The following is a 23082-nucleotide window of genomic DNA, read 5'->3' on the forward strand; positions in this document are numbered from 1 at the left end:
GCCATGTGGTGAGCTGTTAACTAAGACACTGGATAAGAAGGGCCAATGAAGTAGAAGTGATTTGAGTCAGAATCAAACAAGAGATGGGACAATGGGACAGATAACATCTACCAAGATAGCTTGTTTGCTGCCTGCTGTGGAATAAGAGCCAGGAAGTGAATATAAACACAATCTGCATAGGGTATATATCATTGAGGCTGAAACTACATGTGATGTGTCTGAAAGATTTTACCAGATAACTCAGTAATTTTATTCTAGATTTCCTTGTAATCAATGAGACTAGCTCCATTTAATGACCCTAAGGAGATCTAGTTAGCACTAGAAAGAAATTTGAACTTTGTCATCCAACCATGGAGATGATGATCTAGCAAATGTATACATTCACCTGCAAGCAAAGACTAAACAGAAATGTGAAGTAGAGGTGTTAGGGCAGAAAAGCAAAAGAATTCATGTTCCTGCCTCAATAAATGATAGAAGTATCAGTCTGGAAAATGTAGTAAGAAGGAAGAAAACTACTTTCTCTGTGACAACAATGATTATTAATTTTTTTTACTTTCACCTGTTTTCTGCTAAGGATGGGTAGGTATCTACATATATATTATAATTGTGTATTTGTATGATTTCTAATATGCTAATCTCTCTCTTAGCCATATACTGTTGGTCCTGTCATTACTTAACAGACAGGGAAGCTGAATATAGTATGTATCACATTATACTGCTACCTACTCATTTGTACTCATGTACAAAACCTTCACTGAGGCTCAGAATTGCAGATACCTGGTTAAAGAGAACTTCTGTTGTCGTCCTTGAACATCTATCTGTAGTGATATAAAAGTTGGATGAAAAATAGGGGAAATAATGGATACCTGGCGGTAAACATTTATATTTCAATAGGATGAATAAAATAAAATCCAAACAAAGTGATCAATGTAATTCAAAATGATCAATGTAATTGTGCTTTTTAATCAAATGAAGATTTTTGTTTCCTGTGAAAGAATAGTGATTTTAAAATGAGTAAACTGATGTAGGCTTCTACTAAATGAAGCTTAGTGCCACTTAAATATTTTATTCTTCAGTTCAGTTTATTTGTTTTGGCTTTAGCTAAGCATTGTGGGACATTGCAATTATGTAAACAGAAAAGCAGCTAGCAGATCTGCTGAGTACAAGATGAATATACTTTTGATTATCCTAGAGTACATCACCAGATTCTGACATTCTGCTTCAATACCACAGATTCTAGAACTTTGCAAACATGACTTTATGGTTTTCAAAACTATAAGAGTTTCAAATTAGAATATTAATTCTCTACTTACTGCCTCAATATAAAGTCTCTCTAGCCATAAATATAAAAAAGTTATTTAAAAATATGAAGTGACATGTAATAAAGTTTTTATTGTTATGAATTTTAAAATAACTATATTGCTCATGAATGGCATAGCCAAAAAGTAATTAAATGAATAGGCTGAGAAGAAAGGCTGTAAAATATGCATGATATTCTGTGACATTTTTGCACACACAATGCTTTATTTTTATATTCTTTCCCATCTGAAACTCAGCACTTTTCCTTCAAAAAGAATAATGGTATATTGGTCCAAAAAGTTTAGAATGCATGGAAATAAGGCAAGCATTTTCCAACCATGTTATTGTGGTTTCCAGGCTTACTGTGTGTGTTCTGAGAAGAAATTAGGAAAGCCAACTCTTATTTAGGTTCTGAAGCTCAAAAAGAAGGTCCATAAAAATAAAATTAACAACAACTAGGGTGAAATTATTTTATATCTCAATCTGAAATCTACTACTTTCTGCTCAGTGTTTGGTTGAAAGATTTTCTATAGTGGCTAGCACTGTGGTACAGGCATAGCCAGCCTAGGCTCGACCGTGCTTGAGATAACTAATCTTTCATTTGTTCAGAACTGTTTCTACATTTCTAAGTGTTTATTTTTCTAATCCTGTGCTTAGAACTTGTTGCCATAGAAACAACTGAATATCATTTTAGTTTTATAGGACCTTCAGATAAAGAAAGGGTAAGTGGCAAGTTTGTAATGGAACAGAGAATTCATGTGATTGCAAGAAAGTTGTGAGGTTTTATGAAAGGCCAGCTACAGCCATCTCTGCAGAGTATTTATACTTTTATTCAAGCAACTGAGGAAAAAAGTAGGCATTAGGAGCAGACCAGAAAAGAAAGTGTCTTTTTTTTCCTCCTTGACAGATTGTTCTTATGATTATAGAGATAGGAAAGCACAGGGAATAGAAAACTCTCCATGACTGAAGAGCAGACCTGGATAAACACAATATTGGCAATAGGCTAGCAGACTGGGCCTTCACATTACCACAAAGCCCTTTTAGTGTGATATATATATATGCATATATATATACATATAGACAGATAGATTGTTCTCACCTGTAATCCTAACCCAACATTTAGGAGGCTGAGACAAGAAGATAATCCTGAGGCCAGCCTAGGTTACATAGTGAGACCCGCTATCCAAAAAAAAAAAATTTGTAGGGGGGGAAGAAGAGAAAATGTAATGTCCCAATATTAAACTGATGACCCAAAATATGAGGATTCACTCCATTTTAAAGACAAATCCGCTAAACTAAATAGCTAAAGAATTTTACACTTTGGATTGAATTTTTATAATATATTTACTAAAACCCTTTAATATTCCTCTAAGCTTTGTTTTGGTGGTTCCTATCTATTGTCCAGAAAAAGAAAAATGACTTTGCCAACCAGAGACATGTTTTTGCTTTAGTACTATTCTGATATATTTGAACAATAGTATATGGCTAAGGCTGGAAGTGCAATGCAATGACAAGACTCTGTGCTTAACATGAGCAAGTCTCTGTGGTAGTTCCTTAGCACGTACACCAATACTAATAGACACCTGTAAAGACTTGAAAAAATCTTTTAAATTTTTCATTAGCATACATGAATTGCACAGAAGGGTTTTTATTATGATATTTATATACATACATACTTAGGAACTTTTATCCCATCTATGTTACCTTTTCTTAACCACTCTCAGGTCTCTTCCTCATTTTTTAACTCATTATGTTATTTTCATACATACATATTTCAGTTGTATAACCACCCTAATCACACACATTTTTTTCCTCTTACCGAATTTTAAAGTCAAGTACTACAATGTTGGGGTTTTATAATACTCATATTAAGTACTAGGTATTTGTCTTAAATACTTCTATTTTCTAATTTCATTTTCTTAATAATCCTTTAAGAGAGGCACTGTTGGTTTGTTGTTGATTTTTTACAGGAAAACAAATGCTAAGACAGATTAAGTAACTTGACTAAGGTCATTCAGGTGTCAGAATCAGGACTCAAACCCAAATTTTCCTGATTCCAGAGATACCTCTCAGAGTAAAACATATATTTCCCCAGGGAAATACCACAGAGATAAAACTGCTGAAGTCTGTCACCAATAAACTCTAGATTTATTGCTTGCCAAAACTATTTCTGAAACTGTGCTCCCAGGCTTAATGACTTCTATACCTACAGAGTCCAAGTGAACGTTCAATTTATTCCAGGTGAAGTGAAACAAGATGATTCTGTGATGCTTTTACACAAAAGGAATGCTTTTACAAAAAAGAATGTTCATGAATGGTAAAATATCAAACTCTTCTGTGAGAATTATTTATGGAAAATGGATCTTTGACCATGATTTCTTCAGCCATTTTGAGGAAGGACGAACCAGATATTCTAGCCAACACACAGTTGTCTTTGTGTACCCACAAAGCTAGATTGCCTGATGTTGAATCAGTATGTAAAAAAATTGACATCCTTAGAATTCAACATACAAGATAAAAACATAAAGTAAAGCAAGAGCTATCTTCCGTAATCAGTTATGATAATTGACCTCCTAACTTCAACTGTCCTTCTGCTAAATGCTTTATATAGGATGGCAAATCAGGAGACTAGCAATGGTTTGTAAGTAACTATAAACAACAACAAACTTCTGGCAGAAGGCTAAAGTTTTGTACACAAAACGGCAATGTGAGCATTGTTTACCCTGAACTATAATATCGGTGATAAATGATGTGTTAATACTAAAAGGCGTTTGTTTTATTATCAATATTGAAATATTTATTATCATGCCCCCAAGGTCCATAATAGATGAAGAGAAATACAATTGAAACAAGTACCTTACTTCCTCAAAAAATAACACAGACTTGCATAGATTGTGATATATTTTCATTCATTATACTTCTGTGCCTAAGGATTTGATTTTAGAAAGTTCATCTCTACTACTACATAGAAAAAGAATGTGTCATACTTTCCTTCCGAATGCTTTCCTGGAAGCTAGAGGAGAGAAGGTTTTTTAAAAAGTAACTATTGTTTCAGTCAGGAGCTCAGTAAGAAATAGATTGTGTATTTGAAAGAGTTTTACTGACAGAATTTGCTGAAGAGGCATTTACGCAGCCAAAATCAGGGCAGAATTAATGCAACCAACAAAGGATAGTGTAGCACCCAGGAACAAGTCACAGCAGGAAGCCATTGCTCTCCTTAAGCCTAAGCTAAATGAGGGAATCAAAGTCCCAGAAGAGTTGGAACCAGGGAGCTATGGAAGAGCTCAGACTTTACCAGCACCTAGAAAAGCAGGAAGGAGCCCCAAAGATCCATATGCTAGTCTCAGTTTTCTTCTGCCTTGAAATCTTCTATGCCTATAACTGCCCAAACCAGAGTTAGAACCAGAGTTCTAAAGAATTCAGCCTGTCTAGGTAGTTTCCCTGGGCACAAAACACAGTCGAAGTGGACATAATAAATTTCTGGATTTTTAAAAAATGTACATTATTATCCTTAAACAGTTGTACAGTAAGTGTTTCAATTAAACATGAAAGTTTGTGAGTACAAAGGATCTAATTTCTAAGTGTTTAAGGGATGGAAGGGAATGGGAGAGAGAAGAGTAGAGGAAGGGCAAGGAAATTAAGGAAGGGGAAAGGAGAGTAAAGAACAGGGTAGGGAAAAGAAGAAGAGAGAGGGAGTAAGGAAAAAAAAAGAAGAAGGCTGGGATTATGGCCTAGTGGCAAGAGTGCTCACCTCCTATACATGAAGGCCTGGGTTCAATTCCTCAGCACCACATACATAGAAACTGCCAGAAGTGGCACTGTGGCTCAAGTGGCAGAGTGCTAGCCTTGAGCAAAAAGAAGCCAGGGACAGTGCTCAGGCCCTGAGTCCAAGGCCCAGGACTGGCAAAAAAAAAAAAAAAAAAAAAAGAAAACCTATAGATTAGCTACATAATTATAATAAATAACACTAAAAAGCAAACATCATATAGGAAAATTTTTATCATGCAACTAATGGAGAATCTGTGTGTACATCACTCATTATCAAAAATTAACTTAATATCACAAAGAATCTAGCAGACCAATTGACAAATGACATGGAAATATTATTTCCAAAAGATAAACTACATATGGGTTCCTAACCTATGAAAAATGTTTGTTCTTATTATTTTAGAATAAAAACTAGATTTACTTCTTCCCTACAGCATTATATAAAATATAATATTTAATATGGGCAAGGATATTGTAAATCAGGTTTCTGTATACTTTTAATGGAGATTATAAATTGGTTTACTGTCTTTCTAAAAGTCAATTTAAAAATGACTCCATTTTGAATATTCTATCTTAAGGAAATAATTAGAAACATAGATAAAAGTCTAAACAGAAAAATATGCATAATAGCCTGAAGATAATAAGAACAAAAAAAATTCTAGCATGATTGAAATGATTAAACAATTTGCACAGGGTTTGTTTCATCCGATTTTTATGAAGGTATTGTGTTTACAAGTGAGGTTTTATCTGTCATACAGTAAGTAAAAATTTATTATAAAGTATTATATGTACAATATGATCATAATCCTATATAGAGAAAAAAGCATTTTGATATTTCTTATTAAAGTGTTACTTGTTGTTTCTCTGGATAATAAGAATATGATTTTTTTTCTTTTGTCATTTTCTCATGTACTTACAAAATTTTCTAAAATGATGGCGCATCTGTTTATATGTATCCATTGCCTCTTTAGTGTGAGTCACTTCGAGAGTCTGGACATACAAAGCTCATGAGCTCTAATCCTTCCAGTTACTTTCAATATAGTGTCTTATTTTTTAATTGTAATTTTTATGTTATTATTGAAGTGAGAGATGACAAAGAAGGTTGCATATGCCCTTCAATTGATCTCTTTCCTTTGCACAACCTTGCTAAGCCAATGTCATATGTCAGCCTAGTCTTCAGAATAATATTCAGAACCCCAATTCAAGATGTCAGTAAGCTTTCATAAGCATAAAGAAAAAAATAAAACAACATGCCTAAAAGAGAATTCTAATTACCTTGAGGTAAGTTGCTAGGCAAGAAGCTATTAAATGGAGGCACAAAAGTGATACTTGGACTACATAAAAATAATAGAAATATATATATATATATATAGTTTTTTATCTTCAGGAAATAATTAGAAATATTGATAAAGGCCTAAACAGAAAAACATGCATAATAGCTTGAGGACAACAAAAACAAAAAGAAACAAAATTCTGGCCAATTAGCTGCAAGCTCTATATGAGAAAGAATGTTCAATATTTATCTTTCTAGACCTTAAGAAAAACAAGTGACAAAACTGGAGGTAGGAACCAGTGGGAGGGGAAAGTTGAAGCACGCATGAATATAATCAAAGTACTTTGTGTATATTATGAAAATAAAATAATGAAACCTGGAAAATCATTTTTAAAGGGAGAAGGATAAGAGAGCAAATTAGGGGATGAATTTGATCAAAACTTACTATATACATATATGAAAATATAACAATGAAATCTTTATATAATCAATATACCTTTTATGAGACTGGCGTGTTGCCTACTGTGCTAAAGAGGCAGGTTATGCTAACTTTTTAGAACAAACAAGGAGGGTAGAAACTCCTGAGGAGAGAAAAAAGCTTTTGCAATCCATCCATAGGATTTATATCCAAAATTAATGAAGAATTCCTTCTTTAACAATTTAAAAAAGACATCTCAAAATAAAATGAGCAAAGACTTGAACAGGTAATTATAAAAAGAGACCCATTTTTTTCTAAATTGTCATCATCATGTAATGAAAATAAAAACTACAACATAATGATTCAAATGATAAAGGCATATAGGAGGAGGAAGAAAAGCAGATAGTAGCAAATGTTGAGAATGGCATGAGAGCAACTGAACTTTCATACACCCTGCAAGAGGCATGCACGGATTCAATCATTTTAGAAAGTCATTTGGCACTTGCCACTAATATTGAATGTATTCACATCAACTGCAGTGTTAAATATATGCCTAAAAGAATCAAATGCTTTTCTCACTAACAAAGAAAGAGTGCCGAAAGAATATTAATGAACATCGGGATTCTTCAGGTTACTTCCCTTGTGTGAGTTCAGGCAGAGGGGACTCATCATTCGGACTGAGCCCCAGTTGATTCATGTATTCAGATTCCTTGTTTTTTTCAGAAAAAATGTCCTGTTTCACTCCATTTTGGTATCTTTCTGTGCCTTCCAGAGCTCAACTTAGATGAATAGCCTCCTATAATTGTTATTTAATAATAAGTATACACGTAGCCACTCCTGCACTAAGGACAGGACATACACACAAGGAAAATGAAATGGGAACCATCCTCCTAATTAGTGGAATTATGAATATAAACTACTTTGTTTATTCCAGTTTTTAATCTTTGCTCTCATCACAACCATAAAAATGTATTTTATAATTCATGTGTAGCGATGTGTATATCACACATACATACTTAACACATAATATGTAATTTCAGAGATCATGTGATATGTAGATATATACTATGGTTACTGAGATTACAAAATCTCATTGTTTCAGAATCAAATGAGGATGGCATTCAGGTAAAGTTTGCTTGCCACCACATGTGTTGGGGACCTAAGACTGATTCCTGCATCATTTTGCATAAGGACCTTTTCACACAATATGAGACCATTTTGTTAGGTCTGGCCTGTATAACAATAAAAAACTTTTAATATGTCCTAGCCATGAGACTGTTTCTGTCAGAAGTCTCATCTTCCTGTTCTCAGCATTGTTTGTAGCCATCCTTCTCCAAAGAAAGGTATTTAATTATTATTTCTATAAAGGTGCTTATTACCTTTTCAAAGAGCTGCCCAATAGGAATTATTACCAGACATTATGGCTAAAAATAGCTAAATGCACAAATATCGGTGGGAATAAGAGAAGGTCCGATTTGGTGATCTGACTGATCCCTTAGTTTGGCTTAAAATAAAAAACGAGGCCCTTTCTAGATAGCTCACTATACGTTGTATGTGGTTACTTTTTTCTTTCTTTCTTTCTTCCTTTCTTTCCTTTTTTTTTAATTATTTTTATTTTGCCCATCCTGGGGAACTCTGAGCGTGGGCACTGCCTGAGCTCCTTTTTTTCTTTTTTTTTTTTTTTTTGGCCAGTCCTGGGGCTTGGACTCAGGGCCTGAGCACTGTCCCTGGCTTCTTTTTGCTCAAGGCTATCACTCTGCCACTTGAGTCACAACGCCACTTCTGGCCATTTTCTATATATGTGGTGCTGGGGAATTGAACCCAGGGCCTCATGTATACGAGGCAAGCACTCTTGCCACTAGGCCATATCCCCAGCCCTGAGCTCCTTTTTTTCAAGGCTATCATTCTACCACTTGAGTCACAACACTAATTCTGGATTTTTCTGTGATTAATTGGAGATAAGAGACTCATGGCCTTTCCTGCCTGGGCTGGCCTCTAACCACAGTCCTCAGTTCTCAGCTTCCTGAATAGCTAGGATTTACAGGCATGAGCCACCAGAACCCAGCGGGTGTTTTTTTGGGGTGGGGTGGGAGGGTGTCATGTGTTTGGTTTTTTTGTAGTTTGTTTTTCTTAAGCTTTTACCTGACTGGTTGTTAACTTCAAAAATGGGAAAATTAGTGGTACAAACTTAATTGCTAGTGTTGTTGTCTTTTCCCTCTTCTCAAAGAACTATAAGCATAACACCAAGCCATAACTTGGAAAACAAAATTTTAATAATAAAAATGAAACCTCAAATTAATTGACTGTAATGATATTAATGTCAGAAGAACATGCATTCATCAAGTGGTTGAAACTTTTAACAAGGCAGAAAATGATGGTTGAAGGGAAAGTTATTTTTACTTGTGTATGCAAGATACCTATTAATGTCAGAGAACAAAGCAGTGTTTAAGTCCACTTTGAAACTAAGATCAGCAGGGACAAGTCTTAGGTAATGAAGATTTCTCCATGACTCCAGTGTGGGAACTCTAGATTCTTCTTGACTCCTCATTGTAGGCACAGAGGAACCCCGGACAAGTTATCTAACCTTTCCAAAACTCAGTTCCCTGGGAGATACAAAGTGAGGATGATTAAACACCTATCTTGGCTCGGCTTTGGTGAAGATTAAGTGAGACCCTGGTTCTAAAATGTTTGTTAACTACAACTTAAAATTATTTGAGGCTGTAATACAATGATTACTGTGCTTATATAACTTATTGAATACCATTTCCTGCCTCTCTCTACACCTAAAATCATTTGCAAAGATTTAAGTACAGTTGTTTCTCATTACTGAGGTTTATCTTAGTCTTTCATGTCATTAATTAAATGAAAATCATCCACATGTTCCACATTTGAACTCGTTGCCTGAACTCCAAAATAGAACTGTGACCTACTCTCACTCTCCAAGTAATAGGGCTGAACATATATGAATAAGCAGCTCCTTAAGAAATTTAAAGGGTCAGGGTAGAGATGAGAATGTAAACGTTGTGGGTATTCTCTTCTTTTCTATTCCAGGCTATAATGCTGTTTCACTTTCCTAAATATGTTTGTCTATTATAGAAAAAGTTAGTATTTAGTGAACATTTGTTATGAATCAAGCACTGTGCTACACATCATTTTATCTCATCTTCTCAACACAATAATGTAGTCTGATTATTGCAGTTATAGACAACAAAATTATATCGAGTTATTATGTGGCCTAATCAATGTTACACCAATAATAAGTGGCAGAATCAAGATTTGAACCCAAGTCTGCACAATTTCTCTTCTAGGTTTTTTTCATTACTGCTTAGGCATTCAGTACATGAATTCGTTATATCAACTTGTTGCATGTCTGTGTTTACTTTTTGTCCCTTTATAGTTCCATCCTGAGGCCTTTAGTGAGTAGGAAAGTGCTATCACAAAAATGACCAAAGTATGATCCTTTTACAAAAGGGTCTGTTACAATCCACTGGTGGAAAAACTGGCAGGTAAACAAAATTATTATGTGAAATGAGAATATTTAAGAAGTCATGATAGGTGGAACACAGTTTCCTTCCTTGTGATGTAGAAACAATATTCTACCTTGTAGAATTGTTGTGATGCTAGAGTAAAATACTATGTCAAGTATTTAACAGAAGCCTTGGCACATGGTGCTCAGTACACAAAATATATGTGTTTCCAGACAGTCCAAAGATCAAGGTCCAATGATGAAATAGGATCAGTCTAGTAAAGCCACTTAGAGCCAGAGTTTGAGAGCTTTGATAGCTAGTCAGACAAATCTAAGCCTTCATCTTATGAAAAATAACTCCTCCGACATCAGTAATCATTCTGAGAAGAAAGTTAGAACTCAGGCTATTTTATATTACCTTTTAAAATTAATAGTAACAAACAGTTCAAGTAATGTATCCAATGCCTAACGTATGAAACTGTAACCTCTCTGTACATCAGTTTGATAATAAAAATGTGAAAAAATAAATAAATAGAAAAAAATAAAATTAATAGTAAGTAAGATGGAGTTGGTGGAAATAATTGGAACTGGTTGAATGAAACATTGTATTTGGTGTACTGAAAGAAAAGATTATTTTCAAGTTTGATGACCTTTATTTTTTCTTTTGCAGTAATTAGTGAATACCAAAAGCAGCAACTAGAGTCCGTGAGCTACTCCTCTCGCTATGCCTTGGGCCTCTTTTATGAAGCTGGCACGAAGATTGATGTCCCTTGGGGTGGGAAGTACATCACCAGTAATCCCTGTGTACGCTTCATCTCCATTGATAATAAGAAGCGCAATATAGGTCAGTACCCCCATTATTTTCCTTAACTACAGTAACAATGGTGGGTGTAGATCATGAAAAATGCTGTGTAATTGAGTGTTGCCATTCTGAACGGAGCAAGCATTTAACTTCAAGCCACAGGGGATAAAATTTAATGTCTCATTTGCCCAGTCATAAAATACACAGTGAAACCAGCAGTTTTTCAGAAATCATTCACCACATGGTTCATATTACTGAGTTCATGAAAATAGTGTCAGTAGGTTTAAGATTTCAAAATGGTCTGTGTTTATTGTATATGCAAATGTATCATTCATCATCCATTCTTGATGGAATTTGAATTTTGTTTATTTAGTTTGGGCTTTTGTAAGTTTGATAAGTGTTGATCTTCTACTTCTCTGGCTAGAAATAAAAGGTGAATTTATTAAAGTAAGAAATTCTTTACTCCAATATAATTTTGCTGTTTACATTTCATTTGGAGGAAAATGAGTAAATTACTCTGTACATATAGTAATTAAAAATGCTAGGCAAAATGTTTCAAGAGAATTTTCCTAGAATGTGATAGTCTTTATTTCATCTTTTTTGGCTGAAGATAATTCTAAACCTAGATTTGAATTGAAAGAAAAAATATAACTCATTTATTTCAGGCAAAAAAAAAAAAAAAAGGAAAAGGGCCTTCTTATTTGTAGGACTGTAATGATCTAGGAGATACTGCTTTTCATGAGTAAGCCATAATGATCTAAAATGACTGAATTCTCCAAAAGAATTGTTGCCTGAAATTGTTACAGGGTTTTATGGCACAGTGATGTATTCATCAAGTTGTTAGTTAGAGGCTTTTCTTGATAAAATCACCAGCTAATGTCTCTTGACTTGTCAGAACTTTATAATGATATAACTGGGCCACACTGTGGCTTTCCTATCAGAGTGCATGATCTTAAAAAAAATGTTTCTTTTATAACTTAAAACTCCCTAAAGGCTGAACTGTTTATGTTAACGTGATACCACATATATGTACAATCAGCAGTTCATGACATGCCCAATCACAGCAATAGACTAACCGTTTTAACTCTATAACTGCTTTGTTCTGAGGAAGGGAAAACAGCGCTTCTTCTCAAGTTATGGGCCATGAAATAGACATTATCTCTTATGAATTGCTTCATAAGCAATATATAATTGGGGTATACTCAGCTGTAGGTAACAGAAGAAAAAAATTGTTTAAATAACACAAGGACATGGGTCATATTATCTGCTATGCACTGAATTGTATCGGCTGAAAATTCATATTCTGAAGGCTATGTTGTTCAGTACTTTGTCACCGGAACAGATACCTAAGACAAAAACATAAAAGGAATAAGGATTTATTTTGGTTTATAGGAGTCAGAAGTTCTGGTTTGTAGTCAGTGCTCCGTTGCTCAGGGTCTGCTAAGAGGCAAAGCAATATGGCCGCAAAAGTTCATGATGGAACCCTTGCCAGGAAGTAGGGAGTGACTGCTTTTTCCTATGCTCCCTTTTCTACCTAGGCCTCCAGCCTATTGGATAGTGTTACCCACATCAGGTCAGGTCTTAATCCTCTCTAGAAATATTCTCACAAACACGGTTGGAAATTGCTTTACTAATTTCTTTGACAGCTTTCAATCTAATCAAGTTGAAAATCAAAATTAACCATCACAAAGCTCTAATTCCAGTATGGCCCAAGGATAAAATGTGGACAGAGATTTTAGAAAGAGTTAAGATTACATGAGGTTGTAAATCCAAGTGGATTAATAGCCTTATAAAGGAAGAGCATTCTCACTCTCTTTGTAAGACTTGCACACCAAAGTCCATTGACATATCAAGAAGGTAGGCAGCTGCATGCCAGGAAGATGGCCTCCATCAGGAGCCAAGTCATCCAGCAACATCTTGAACTTAGACACCCCAGGCTCCACAACTCAGAATTTCTGGCCCTTTGATCTACCTGTCTTTGAACTTTTGTTAAAGTTACCTGAGGTGACTAATTAAAAGAGATTAAGAGACGTAAATTGACAAATGTCTTCAAGGTCCTATGGTTCATCCTTCTCTTTTCTCTCGTATTTATTTATTTATTTATTTATTTATTTATTCATTTATTCATTCATTGTTTAAGAAACAAACCCAGGGTCTTGTTTATGCTAAACAAACATTCAACATTCAACATCCCTAGCTATCTCCTTCATTCTTGATGTTGAAATACTTGGAGGAATGACCATATGTGGCAGTATCCATTGGAATCCCATAGAAACCCAAAACACATGCTTAGAAAAAAGAAACATTCACTGACTTGCTAAGAATCAAGTAAATATTTCCAAGAGGCCCTTAAATGACTTGTTTTTATATGTCATATGAGACCAGAACTAAGTTACTCAACCAGCCCCAATTCATAAGCCTAGACAAGTCTGTTTTGGGCATTATTTTCCTCTTAGTCATATGAGGGGTCACTGTCTTAATAAAATAGGATTTTGGGGAGAAAGGAAGTAATGCTTATTGTTGTGTTGGTTATCAGCAATGCCTGTTATCTTCCAGTAGAATCACATCTTAAGTAGGAGGCTCAGTTCTAAAACTGGCACATGAAAAATAAATGACATTTTGGAAAAAGACAAAACAATTTTTTGTAAGTTTTGTACAGTGCTTTTAGTAGATAGCTATTTCTTTAGGTAAGGATAGATTAAACAATTGCTTTGCATTTGGGGGAGAGGGTGATATTTTCTACTGTGAAAGGCATGAAAGATGGAAAGAAACCATAGTCATATGTTCTAAAAGACTAAATCTACTACGTAAATTGAGTGGGTGAATTTGAAAGCACTCACAGTTACAGTTTATAAAACTGGACAGGTTGAAGAATGAGAATATTAAGAAACTCTCAAATGAGTAGTAAGATTTGTAATACTATAATTTTCAAAATTTTTATATCCAAAGATACACTTTTATAAAACTGTGGAACTAAGTGAATTAGATGCTATGTTTTTTTCTATAGCTCACAGTGGTGTCACTTCAACCGACAAAATAATCCTTGCCTTTTTTTGTCATTTGCATGGAAAATTAATTCTCCTCTCGTATATGTTTTAAATTAGGTAAAGCCTCCAGTAATGACATTTCCTAGCCTAAAACCTAACTGCCTGCATTTAAGCAATTTTTTTCTCACTATCAATGGCCAGAGTGCCAAATGTGTCAAGTTTCCTTCACATAATATAAGGGTCTATATAATGTCACCCTGCTGACTCTTACTAATACTAACATTTATCTAGGGCACTTATGCCACTATCCCACACCCACTTTTCTTTCTTTTCCCTGAGACATGAAATAAGGGACACTGTCCCTGAGCCTCTTTGTGCTCAAGGCTAGTGCTCTACCACTTGAGCCAAGGTGCCACTTCCATCTTTCTGAGTAGTTTTTTGGAGATAAGAGTCTCACAGAGACTTTTCTGCATGGGCTGGCTTGGATTACAGTTGTGAGCCACTGACACCCAGCCTACACCCCTCTTTTGAGGTATTCCATTGAGTCATAAATGAATACTCTAATGCACATACTCCACTAATGAAGAATATTTGTATTCTGTCAGGGTAAGTCCCTCCAAGGTTTGAAGTCAGACTAGCCAACAGTTAAACTACCCATATTCAATTCATTTCCTACTACTTGTGTAACATATACTACATCTCTTAACCCATCTATGCACTCATCAACATGATAAAGGAAATGGTAATCCCAAAAGGTTATTGAGGAATCATTTTAACATATAAAACAGGCATGACATGGTGTCTTCCATGAAAGCTATAATTAATGCACGTTTAATGTATATACTAAATTTTCCAAAGCAAAGCAATTTAGGTACTGTATATCCCAAAGCAATAGGCATACACATTATAGTCTAACCTAGGTGAATGCAGTGTTCTGTTACTAGTTGAGATAGAAATCAAATAAATAAAACAAATAAAATTATCAGAATTTTAGCATGTTTCCCTAGTCACCATCTGGAAGAGTATTAGTGATCAATGAAACAATCAGTAGGAAGCAATTTGAAGAGCTTAATACAACCTGGAAATCCAGAAATCCAATGGCCAATGCCATAACTATATAGTTTTCAATATCTGATGAAAGATGATAACCAATTCAAAAAGAGGACAATCAAGTTTAAAATGTCTTTATCACACATAATTTATCTTTGCAAGGACTTTATAATTGGAGTTCTTGAATTTATCAGAGAAACCAAAATGTTATTCCATGTGGCTGTTTGTGTATCCAATGCCTAACGTATGAAACTGTAACCTCTCTGTACATCAGTTTGATAATAAAAATTTGAGAAAAAAACAAAACAAAAAACAACTTCTTAAAAGACAGGGACATAATATGAAATCCTATGTTGGTATAAACCTGCCCTAAATCCCTTTGTTGAGTTAAATGAGTAGTTATGACTATAATAGTTAAGCAGATAGTCATGTGATTCTGCAATGCTAAATGATCTGCTTTAGAATTTCAATAAATGTGGAATTACTTGAACTTTCAGAAAATACAACCCAAGAAGGTAAACTTTTTTAAGTAAAACAAATAAGGAAGACAAACAAAACGAGAAAGGAAAGAAGAAAGAAATAAAATAAAAACAGAGCCATGAAAAACTGTCAAGTTTCCATTTTAGAGTAAAACAGACTTTGAACCTCTGGTTTTCCTGTCAGGCTGATCTCAAAGGGACAGATTTCCATCTAAGATAACACTTGTCTACCTGCTTGATCCTTAATTCAGAGTGAAAATTTGTAGCAAGGATGGAAAGAAAGTAGGGAATTAGCCAAATATATACATCAAAAATATGCTTTAAAAATACCTTAGGAGGGGGAGGGAGAGGGGTATGAGGGACAAGGTAACAAACTGTACAAGAAATGTATCCAATGCCTAACGTATGAAACTGTAACCTCTCTGTACATCAGTTTGATAATAAAAATTTGAAAAAAAAAGAAAAAAATAAGGAGGAAAAGACAGAGAAAGAAAAAAAGAGATAAAAACATTTAAAAAGGAAAAAAAATACCTTAGGAACTGTGTTACTGGGACATACATTCTTATGGCAGGTTCTTTCAGCAAATAATTTATACATTCTCAAATTATTCAGTGAACAAATATTTTCCTGCCTTGTGTGCCATGCATTGTGCAAAGAACTGAAGATTCCATAGCCCCCACCCTCATGAAATTTGTTCAAGTGAAAAATTATAATTGAAATGGATAAGAGACTCTGTCAGACATAGTACTATGCAGCCTACTGAGATTCTGCGTATGTGTAAAACAGCTCACTGATCTATACAAAGCAGTTAAGTCAAATCTACAATCAAAACCTCAAAAGGTCATTGTGGCCTTGTGACAGTATTATGAGTTGTTGTTTTTAAAGAATACTTAAGCCAAGCACTGATTGCTCATTCCTATAATCCTACATATTCAGAAAGCTGATCTTGAGAATCAAAGTGTGAGGCCAGACCCAGCAGAAGTGTCCTGGAGGCCCTATCTCCAAACAATAACGAACAGAAAGTCACACTGAAGGCATGGCTTACATGGTAGACTACCAGCCAAGCCAGCCCAGCAAGCATGGGGCCTGAGTTCAACCATGGATCCTGGCCAAAAAAAGAAAAATGTGTGTGTGTGTGTGTGTGTGTGTGTGTGTGTGTGTGTGTGTGTGTGTGTGTGTGTATTAAAACCTTTGTCAAGATGCACCAAATAATCTCCTTTTAGGTGAGAAAATGAAAGATGCTAGAATGGGCCACTATGTCTAGCTAAAATACTTTCATGTGCAAGTATTGTATAGTACTTATATATCTAACAAAATGCATAACAAAAAATAGCCACTCTGTAACTGGTCAACATAGAAAACAGTATTTTGGCCTGGTGCCTGTAGTCCACGCCTATAATCCTAACTATTCTGGTGGCTGAGATCTGAGGATTACAGCTCAAAGCTAGCCAGGCAGGAAAGTCCCTATGACTCTTATCTCCAATTAACCACCAGAAAACTGCGAGTAACTGTAGCTCAAAGTGATACAGCATTATTAGTCTTGAGCAGAAGAGCTCAGGGATAGCACCTAGGTCAAGAGTTCAAGCTCCATGACCAACAATAACAAACAAACAAAAAAGAAAGCAATAAATAGTGGGGAGGGGGCCTTGGGGATCAAACCAAGAACCTCCCATATGCAACACAAGTGCTCCACAAGTGGGCTACATCCCAGTCTTGGAACACTGGAATCCATAAATAAATGAGAAATTCTAGCATGACCTACTACCTAACTTTCTCCTGCGGTTGCCAAAAAGTTCAATAAATGCAAATGAGTCATGAAATGTCCAAGAAGCAATGAGCAAAAGGATAAAGAAAATCTGCCTGACATTTCTATAGCTATAAACCTTTCCCAATTACAGATTTATATAGCATCTTCTCTAGGAAATGAAGCCTGCACATTAAATACCTCAAGTTTCTCTCTGAGTCAACACGCCACCTTTGTCTTCTGCTTGCACTGCACTCTCCGAATGATATTTTCACTTGTGGTGTTGGCCTGAATGCGAGGTTAAGATTTACAAAAGGCCTTCAGATTAGCCACGAGTTGGTCCAAAACTTAAAAGCCAGATGTCTTAGTGACTTAGAATGGCTTTCTACCCACTGTTCAAGCAGGAGTGAGAATGACTCAGTGCACAGACCTGACATGTACAGGTCATAGTTGAAAGCAACAGAAAACACTGCTGCCAATTTTGCAAGGAAACTGAAGGAGAAACTCCAGTGCCTACTGGCTTTGAAAGGAGGTAAACTCGCCACTATAAAGGAAAGAAGAAAAAAATCAGCAAGGTAAACAGGTAGGAATTGACACAACTCCTCTTACTTCTCCACTGGCAGAGATTAAGTAATAGATATGCACGTGTCCTATAAGAAATAGTCTGATATATTAAATGTATTGTCAACTATTTTGCTATTAGTTATAACCATAGTCCTTTTAATGCGATGATTCTGTTGTCTTGTAAGCACCTAAAAGGATAGATACCAATTTGGGGATTAGAAAAAGGAGAGCTACTTTGCTTTGCTTAACTGAACAGAAAATTTGAGACATTCCAGGGAATTGGAGAGGGGAAGAAGTAAAAAAGAGGGAGAGAAACTTGGATGGCAAGAGGCTCCAGATTGAGCTACAGAATTCGTATAATGTTAACTTGTTTATTGTGTGTTCTGTGACTCTTCAACAATTCCTACAATCTCAGCATGACCCAGCGATGATCAATTGCTTATATCAATGGTTTTTTTTATGAGAGGTTGGTATATAAATTAAGATAGCCTAGTCACTTTTTTCAATATCTAAAATGAAATCAGGTAGAATTGTATGGTTTCTTTAGAAATTTAGTATTGGCTGAACACTGAATCCTCACTTCCATGTGAGGACCTTATTTTGAATTAAGACAGAACTCATCTTCTGGACTGCAAATGTAGAAAGCTCAGCTTGCAATCTCCATAATACCTGTAACAATGTCAATCTGTTAAGGGAGATGGAAACAAAAAAGGCTGTCTCTGTGGGACTGAGCTGTTTTGAAGGATCTTGAAGTTAAGTCCCTTCTGCAGCCTGAAGTGAAGCTGTCAACACTCTGAGTTGTAAGCCAGGGCTCAAAATAATGTGTGCTGCTCTGCTTCCCAGACAAGTGCCTGGTTTTTATCATTCTCGAGGCATCTCAAAGCCTTTGCAAATTAAGAAAAGTATTGTAAGACTCAAGACAACTCATGAGCCTCGGGTCCTGGGATATAGTAAAGACTTAGCTGGATGAGAACCTGACAAGTCTTCACTGTGGTCCATTTTTAACTGTGACCATGACAACACAGTTCTGAAGAGATGGGATCATTCCTTTACCTAGAGCTCCCTCAGGAAAGATTTCATCATTTTCTTCACTGTCAAGTGTTTCTCCTCAGATCAATCTAAATGTCTCATGGGCTAAAGAACTGATCTGTCCTGACAGCAAAATCTGCCTCTTTCTCCAAAATTAGTTCTCTCCTTCAGTGGGAATATCCATTCCTATCCTTCCTGTGTCCTACACTTCCAATAACCCTTCTTATCTTGATCAAAATTAAAATTAAGAGATAGACATGAATATTGTGGCATAATACGAGTGTTTACTCAGTACTTAATAAATATTTTCTGAGATAGTCATCTTTTTTATTCAAGCCTGATATATCCCTTTCTGGTCCTGATGCCCCTATTTGAGAAGTAAAATTTTAGTATTGGTCATACACTTAGCAGGCAGAGCAAAGTAATGGCCTGGCAGCAAATTAGTTATCTTTCAGACAGTCTAGGTATCTGTTACCATTACCCTTTAAGTCATGTGAAATGAATGAACTCTCTATTTAATTGCTGAATCTGGAAGCCAATAAAGAACATATGTGAATTCTTGGCAAGTGGGATGATCAGAAGCCTCCCTTTGGATGCTCAATATCATGCCTAGAACATTGAGACTATCTGACTATATTATCAAACCTTCTTCTCAAAGAGGTACGAGTATTCTTAGTACTTTTACCTCAGCAATTTTACCCTGGTCTCTGGAGGATATACATCTGCTTTGAATGATGTCCTACCACACAGATCCTGATTTCCAAGGTTATACTTCAAAGAATCCTGCTGTTGTCTTTGTGCAATATATTTCTTTTTAATACTTGGTTGAAGAACAACTGTTCTCCAGCTGAGATAGTTAACTTAGGAAATATGTGTTAAGCTCTGCAAATGTGCCATTGGTCTGCTGCACTTTTGCAGTCGTCATTTTTATATCAGGATGATATTAAGTGGTAAAGATCGTGTCATAAGTGGTGGGCTCAAGCTAAGTGAGCGATGGATTTTTATAATATAATTTATGATTATGTTTTAATTAGCATGTGTGGCCAAAAATAACTAGATTTAACCAGCATAGGAATATGGATTTTGAAACCACACAGACTTACTGTAATTCAGTGCTTAGAATTAAGTGAAACTAACTTAAACTATATACTACTGCTGCTGCTGTTACTGTAGATTAGAAATGTTTGAATGCCAGCATCTTCATGTGACTTGACTAAAAGCCCTGTGACTGTGAATTTCTTAATCTCTCAGAGATTCACTGAACTCTTCTGTACATATAATGTCTCTCAGAAATGTTAATAAAGGTTAAATGATATACTATATCCCAAACTCCTGGCACTATACCTGAACACAGTATGTGCATAGCAAATGTTCTTTTATAACTGCTGTCACATAAATTATTTTATATTCTCAGTTTATCAGTTACACATACTTATTCATTTTGAGAATAAGAAGAGAAAAAGAAACTGCCAAAAGTACAGGAATAAATATTCTCTTTTGTTAAAAGTCCCAATACGTACACATTAATGTGTGGCTAAACAGTATCTTTCTACCTGAATAAGGTATTTTTTTTTTTTTGCCAGTCCTGGGCTTGGACTCAAGGCCTGAGCACTGTCTCTGGTGTCTTTTTGCTCAAGGCTAGCACTCTACCACTTGAGCCACAGTGTCACTTCTGGCCGTTTTCTATATATGTGGTGCTGGGGAATCGAACCCAGGGCTTCATGTATATGAGGCAAGCACTCTTGCCACTAGGCCATATTCCCAGCCTCTGAATAAGGTATTAAACAGAGAACATTAAGTTAGATTCAGTTATTTTTATGGAATCGCATATCAATAAAATTTTTAATTACAGCAGAGAATATCTAAAAAGAAGGCACTGTGAAGTAAATCAAACAACTGAGACTAATTCAAAAGCATAATCCTACTACAAAAAATCACTTTATTGTATTCCATCAGTACTTCATATCAGCATTTTTAACTCTGTCCAGAATCACCAATCCATCTTTATACTCAGATGTGATGTTATTGATTCATTCAGCAGTGATTTTCTTGTTATTAAGTGATCTAAGAAGGCTTTAATATACTCTCTAAGATCATTTGTGGGTCCTGGTGTTTTTAGTGATCACTTCCCCTATAAGCTTCACATATATGCTCATTTATATAATGAAAGGAATTCATGTGTACTGTACAGGACATCAAATTCCCTCCATAATAATGAAGATTAAATATCATAAATGAAAAGAATCTATTGAATTGCATTAATATTTATAACTACTGGATGGAGAGTAGGGGATTTCTTCTGTATAAAATATTCCAAATGCATATTTGTAAGAATGAAGTATCCTTGAATTTAAAATAAAGTTTTCACACAGAAACAGATTTATTTTATACATATGCCTAGTGTTGCTATTGTTATTTACCCCTTTATTACTTAACTGGATTAGGAAAAAACAGTTTAGAACCTTAAGCTCAACTGAATCATATGCATTCTATTTTATTAAAAATCAAACCTAGTTGGTTCTGTTTTCTATTCATGAGTGTTTTCTCCAGGGTAACTAAACATATAATAAATATTGTAATACCTTTGATTTAACAACTTTTGCCAAAATATTCACATCTATTTTTTTCTGTCAAAACTTAACAAGAAGGGTAATTTTATCCATCTTATTAGGAAAGGAGGTAAGACTGACCCAGTAACCCTGTACAATTCCTCCACAAAAGGACATGAGAATATTTTGACACTCCCATAAATAAAACTTCACCATCTGATTAGACTGGGTTTTGTAAAATTCAACATTTTATAACGTCAAAACAGTAACTTCTCTTTAATGAAGCAAATGAGCTAGGGCAGAGCTTTAGGTCAAATTCTCTAGCCCAGAGATATTTCACCCATCCACAGAATCCTTTTGAACAGTTACAAATCTGTAGCTGAACCCAATTATGCAACTACAGTGACAAAGTGATATCCTTAGAGGCAAACCAGTGTGCTGGCTCAAGGGAGTAGCCTTGCTCAACTGAGGAAAATAGTCCAATCATAATACCACTTAACATACCAATTTCCATATAGGGTATGATGCTGAGTAGGCCAGAATAGCAATGTATAATAAGGGGTGGTTGTACAGTGCTGAGAAGATGGGAAACATGGAAAGTTTTAGTGCACTGTCATCAGAGAAAACCATATCTGCCTTTTACACATTGTGGAAGAGAGGACAGCATGTGAGTCAAACAAAATGTGAGTCAAAACAATCCTCTGCTCTAGGGACTCCAGTAAGGCCCCATTAAAAGACCATTGAAACATTTCTAGTTTTCCTTTGACAGCACAAATAAACAGAGCAACAGGCTGAAAAATAAATCTCCTGCATCCCAGGATAAATATATGTTTTTATAAAGCTTGAGGGGTGAGGTCCCAGCAAAAGGACAAAACTTGTCTTAAATAGATCCTGAAACATATGCAGACTCACAAATACAACCTTAAGCAAAATGAGCAGAATTATGAGTTGAAGCTGGGGTTATCAGAACTGGAATTCAGGACCTAGGACCCTGGTGCTCTAACACATACACCAGGCTTCCAGTCTAGTTCTTTCTGGTTAATTGAGGTATAACGAACTTTTCTGCCACAGCCACAGTCCTTAGATCTCAACCTCCTGAACAAAAGGAATACAGTTATGTGCCACTAGGGCTGATGGTTCACAGAGAATTATGAAATTTTAAAAGGGATTAATGCAAGGACTATAGGAAAGATTTCTGTCCAGCCCAGGACAGAAATACTAGTGAGAGCTCTTTGATTTGATTTGATTTTTTGAAAATCAAATCCAGCATGTTCCTTACTGATTCTCAATTGCTTACTTTCTCAGTTCTGGAACTCTGATTTTTTTTTTCCCCATTTGTCTTTCCTGTTTCTGAAAATAGTCACCAATCCCCTTGATGTTTGCAGACAAACCCCAAGACTCACCTCTGATTTCTTCCTCTCCATTTTAATGATCATTATATAACTAATCTGTACTTTAAAAATTCAAAATAAACTCTAAACTCCCTTTTCTTCATTGTCAGTGACAGGCACTGTTTCATCTCAGCTGACCTGGCCATGTTTACCTTCTCGAATTGAGTCTTCACGCAGCCAGATTGGTCTTCTCAAAGCCCACATCTGTTCATGCCACTCACTTTCCTGTTCCAAGCCCTTTAATACCTCCCTGTGCATACAGG

The 23082-nt window shown here is 35.5% G+C and overlaps 1 protein-coding gene across 1 annotated transcript in view; it reads left to right on the forward strand.

Annotated features, from left to right (window-relative positions):
* The window catches only part of Rnls (renalase, FAD dependent amine oxidase), a 227599-nt gene that overhangs the window by 162126 nt on the left and 42391 nt on the right, over positions 1-23082 (forward strand). Inside the window, 1 exon segment of the mRNA XM_048338753.1 lies at positions 10895-11068. Coding sequence (XP_048194710.1) covers positions 10895-11068 — 174 coding nt within the window.

The sequence above is a fragment of the Perognathus longimembris genome, chromosome 2 (genome assembly GCF_023159225.1).
Source record: "Perognathus longimembris pacificus isolate PPM17 chromosome 2, ASM2315922v1, whole genome shotgun sequence".
In the NCBI taxonomy this organism is placed as follows: Eukaryota; Metazoa; Chordata; class Mammalia; order Rodentia; family Heteromyidae; genus Perognathus; species Perognathus longimembris.